The following is a 5097-nucleotide window of genomic DNA, read 5'->3' as shown; positions in this document are numbered from 1 at the left end:
TGCCTATTCACCGAGAAGGAGGTTGTTGTGTCTAAAGTGGATGGTCACCAAGTCATATTCAAGGTATTTATATACAATAATCTATACTTAGTGGATTTTGCTTTAGAAGGTGCTAACTTAAGGACTTGCCTATTCACCAAAACCTCACTTGGGTGGCTATGGCTTAGAAGCCTAGCTCATGTTGGAATGAGAACACCCAAGAAATTGTTGAAAAAAGAAATAGTTAGAGGTTTGAAAGATGTCATGTTTGAAAAGACAAGTTGTGTAGTGCATGTCTAGACGATAAGCAAGTTATAAATACATATCCTACAAAAGCTTTCATGTCAACATCAAGGCCAATAAAGTTACTTCACATATATTGTTTGGTCTAACATCATATGCTAGTATAGGTGTAAACCTCCATTGCTTAAAGATTATGGATGATTACTCAAGGTATACATGGGTGTTCTTCCTTCAAGATAAGTCTAAAGTTGCATATATATATTCAAAAGGTTTACTAAGAAAGAATAAAATGAGTTTGATTGCAAGATCAATAAAATAAGAAGTGATAATGAAAAATAATTTGCCAACACAAATGCTCAAGAGTATTCTAATGAGGTTGGCATCAAGCATGAGATATCCACAACATACATCCCTCAATAAAATAGTGTCACTGAAGGAAAATAGGACTTTGATCACTCTTTCAAGGATAATGATTAATGAGTATAACACACCTGAAAGGTATTGGGCCAAAGAAAAAAAAACACAGTATGCTATGCTTCAAATCGGCTATTCCACACCGGTTACGTCAGAAGACACCATATGAGTTGCCCAATGAGAAGTCGAATATCTCCCTCTTTCAGTTGTTTGAATGCAAATGCTACATCGTCTATAAGAAACACCAACATCTAAGGAAGTTCCAAAGGAGATGTGATATTGGTTTCTTACTTGGATATAAATAACATTTGAGAAACAAGTCCTAAACAAATATGCATTCCTCGAATATTAATGGGACACGTTAGAGGGTATCACCAATTATCAGTAGTACGACGATACACAAGTACCAGACGCCTCTATGGGGCAAACAATGAACGTCGTTGCCTCTATTGTCTATACCGTCAAACTATGGCTTTAAGATCCGTATTGGGTTGGTGGATGGGAGAAAGTTTCGTTCACTCAATGACAGAGCAACGTGTTAACAGTTAATACGTACAAGCAGTAACAGTGTGGCTATAGTGATCAAATTAAGATAGAAACTTTGAACACACTCTAGGACGACATTGAACCCAACAAAACAAGGTACATGACCATGATAATTAAGACTTAGACGACGACCATACATCAGGCCGGCCGAGTATATATTATAGTATAAACCAGTAACAGTTGTTCAACGTTAATTTGGAACCTCAAGAATCATAGTACACGGGGCCCCAACAGTCTATGCTGACACCGGTCTCAAGTGCACCGCTCACACAGATGATCACATGCAAGAAAGAATCTTAAGCACGCCGGTTTATTTCACATATAAGGTCAGTCATACACAGCACGTACGTCATTCGCATTATGAATTGACGGCCCTGCGCTATATTCTATATTAATTGATGGTGATCACCAGACCCCCGCACCCAGAAATTTATATATTCCCGCCCAGAAAAAGTCGTATCTTGCGCCTATCCTCGCACGCTTTTGCACCCCGAAGAAAAACAAAGCACAAATAAATCAAAAGGGAGCTGCTGGCTGCGCCTGCGACTGGGACGGAGCTTGTTGAGAGACCCGCTGAAAAGCTCAAACCCTCCTCACTTCCACGCCTCTCTCCTCCCTTTCCACACTTAGCTCCCCATGTCTTCTGGAGGAGGAGACCACCATGGCGTCTACCACCAGCAGCACGGCCACGGCCACGGCCATCTCGCCCGCGCTGACGGCGCCGAGTACGCGTTCCACGGCAACGACGACATGGAGAGCTTCTTCTTCAACCATCCGGCGTCGGCGGGCCTCGACGGAGGAGGCAGCAGGACGACTGGCGCCGACGAGCTCCTGGCGCCGTACTCCAGCATCACGGACTACCTGCAGGGGCTCCTGGACCCCTCCGGGCTAGCTCGGCACCTCGACGCCCCGCTCAAGCACGAGCTGTCTGTCGACGCGAGCCACGACAGCCAGGGCACCAGCGGCGCGCCCGGCGGTGAAGCGGCGGCGATGCACACGCCGAACTCGTCGGTGTCTCTCTCGTCGAGCGACCGGGACGGGGAGGGCCAGCAGCCTCGTCGGTGCAAGAAGGGCAGGACCAACAAGGCGGAGGACGCGGAGGGGGATGAGAAAGATCAGCAGGATGGGGAGAATTCCACCAAAGCGTACGTTCTCTCTTCAATTTGATGCCACTAATCTGTGTCCTCATCATCTCGAATTGTATTGTATTTGCATCTCTCTTGATCCGGTTCAGGAGCGCTTCTCTCGATCTGTTCTTTTTTCTTGGGTCCGGAGTGCTTCTCTTCGATCTGGTGGTCTGGTGCATGTTATAGATCTAGTCCTACTGTCGTTGCCTAAATGAACGATTTTTTTTCCTATCCCATATGTGTACATATATCTATACACTACATGGTGTGAACATTAGGGTTTGTTGCGGCTGCTTCTTTAGGGTTCTTATTAGATCGTCAATAATTCAGATCCACCGGCGGATCCAGTTTCATGTACTAGCAAGCAAGCTAACGTTAGCTTTCCCTCTTCTTTATCTTTTCTTTTCTTTCCGTTCCTTTTCTGGTCCCGTTTCTATAGTATGACTTTCTAGATCATTTGGTACTGCCCAATTCAACTGGCTACGTACACTCCAGAAGAGATCTTCCTTTAAATTAAATAAACAATTTGTGTGCTGCAGCTTCAATCTTTGACCAACTCGTAGCTTCAACTCTGAAGAGACAATCAAAAGATTTCTTTTTCTCCTTAGATTAAAAACTTAATTAGAGATCATGAATGATATATACCCAAAGCACCTACAGATACAACAAATTAATCTAGAGTATCTTCTGGCAAAACACCTATAATCTGTATAACGTGCTCGATCCCAATTCCCTACAGCTCCCTCGCTAGCTAATCTATACTCGCGCCTCTGGCGGCTACACGTACGTGGTCACTACAGACTACACAGCAATTGTGTTCGAATAATTGACGCTAATAGTAGTCCGCCGTGTGACATGAAATGTCTTCTTCATCTAGCTCGAGCTGAGTACTAGCTTCGTTCTCGAATATTTATCGGTCTCGGTCGCTAGTTTTTTTAAACTAAAACGTGACAAATGAAGATACTAACATATATTAGTTCTTATTAAAGGACTGGATTGGCGTCTGATATATATATTATGTGTATATTCATATATAACAGGAACAAATCCAAGAAGAAGGCTGAGAAGAGGCAGAGGCAGCCGCGCGTTGCCTTCCTCACCAAGAGCGAGGTGGATCACCTTGAGGACGGCTATCGGTGGCGCAAATACGGCCAGAAGGCGGTCAAGAACAGTCCTTACCCAAGGTCTGTATATATACTTTTCTTCGTTCCCCATCTTTGTTCATTATAATTGCATGCATGATATGCTAGCTATCACACATGAAGGCATGCAGCTACCTAGCTGTTGTATACATGCAAATTAAGACAAGTATATACCCTACTGCATTGTACAACTTGTATGTAATCTCTCACCAAGAGTATGTGTATGATGCATGTATGTACCTTACAATAACTTGTCATACATATATTCAAATCCGATCTCCGGCCAAACGCATGCATGCAGGAGCTACTACCGGTGCACTACGCCCAAGTGCGGCGTGAAGAAGCGCGTGGAGCGGTCGTACCAGGACCCGTCGACGGTGATCACGACGTACGAGGGGCAGCACACGCACCACAGCCCCGCCAGCCTGCGCGCCGGCGGCGCGCACCTCTTCATGTCCAGCGCGCACGCGCTGCCGCCGCACCTGACCATGCCGTCGTCCAGCTTTCGCCCGGACCTGAACCTGATGAGCATGATGCACCCCGCCATGGTGGGCGCGAACCCTAACATGTTCCTGCCAAGTATGCCTCCTCCTCCTCATATGTCAACGCCATCTCCTGCTCCTGATCCTCCTCTTCAGCAGCACCACTTCACTGACTACGCCCTCTTGCAAGATCTCTTCCCTTCCACAATGCCCAATAACCCGTAATAACTAACTGCTACGAACAGCTAGCTAGCCTAGATCGACATGAGAGATGCTGTCGTCGGAATACTGCGCGCCAAATGTGATCACCTGATGACCTCGTGCTTGTGCGTGTGCTTGGTCTAATGGAGAGGGGAACAGTTATTATTCATTAGTCTGCTTCATCTTAAACTTCTGCCTGCACCTCTTCCTCTTCCATTTGTCAACTCGATCATATCTCCGCTGCGCGGGATGGATGGGGAGGTACTAGAGATGGAAGTACTTTATAACTATCACTAGAACGGCAACGCAATTTATGTATGCGTATGCCTCTAGACTTCTTGTACATGCATGTACTAGTGTATATCATGTGTTCCTCATTGACTCATTTGGAGGAAAAAATGAAAGAGTATTCTATTTCTCCAGTTCCCGTTTGAAATGCTTGAATATGTTCCAATAGAGCTGATTTGGTGAGAACAGAATTGGAGATGATCCATGGTAAGTAAATCCTTTGCTATTCAATTTTGTATAGCAAGGGATTTCCTCCCTTATGGATCCATTCCAATCCCCTTATCACCAAACTAGCCATTAAAAACTCAGAAGATATGTCATCTCTGCTTCTGCTTGTTTTCCTACAATACTTTTTTTTTGTATATACATATAGGCATGCATGGGTCTTTGGATGGCTTCCTGTTTAAGCATGGTGCTTCTTTTGACCACGTGTGAAACTGGGACCGATAGTGTTGGTGGAAAGACCCCATTTGAAATGCCCATTTCCCCTTGTTTACTTAGCTTTCTTGGGTTTTTTCCCGTGAAAATAAAATGATTTCTGGCACGATATAAGGACCCTAAAAGAGTTCTAGATTTTGCTGTGGTGTATGTGATAGCTAGACCCAAGCAAACTCGTCCATGGATCTTTTGTTGCTTCATTCGTAGTGCAATTAAGGGGTATTTAAATGTATTAGA

General features: G+C 44.8%; 1 protein-coding gene across 1 annotated transcript; it reads left to right on the top strand.

The window, feature by feature from the left end:
* Positions 1-1726: 1726 nt before the first annotated feature.
* LOC100281232 (uncharacterized) lies at positions 1727-4556 on the top strand. The gene is made up of 3 exons (NM_001154151.2): positions 1727-2327; positions 3350-3493; positions 3753-4556. The coding sequence occupies exons 1-3, from the start codon at positions 1819-1821 to the stop codon at positions 4156-4158; spliced, it is 1059 nt and encodes a 352-aa protein (NP_001147623.1). The 5' UTR covers positions 1727-1818; the 3' UTR covers positions 4159-4556.
* The last annotated feature ends 541 nt before the right edge of the window (positions 4557-5097 follow it).

Source organism: Zea mays, chromosome 3 (assembly GCF_902167145.1).
Source record: "Zea mays cultivar B73 chromosome 3, Zm-B73-REFERENCE-NAM-5.0, whole genome shotgun sequence".
Lineage (NCBI taxonomy): Eukaryota > Viridiplantae > Streptophyta > Magnoliopsida > Poales > Poaceae > Zea > Zea mays.
This window is presented reverse-complemented; position numbering and strand designations above follow the sequence as displayed.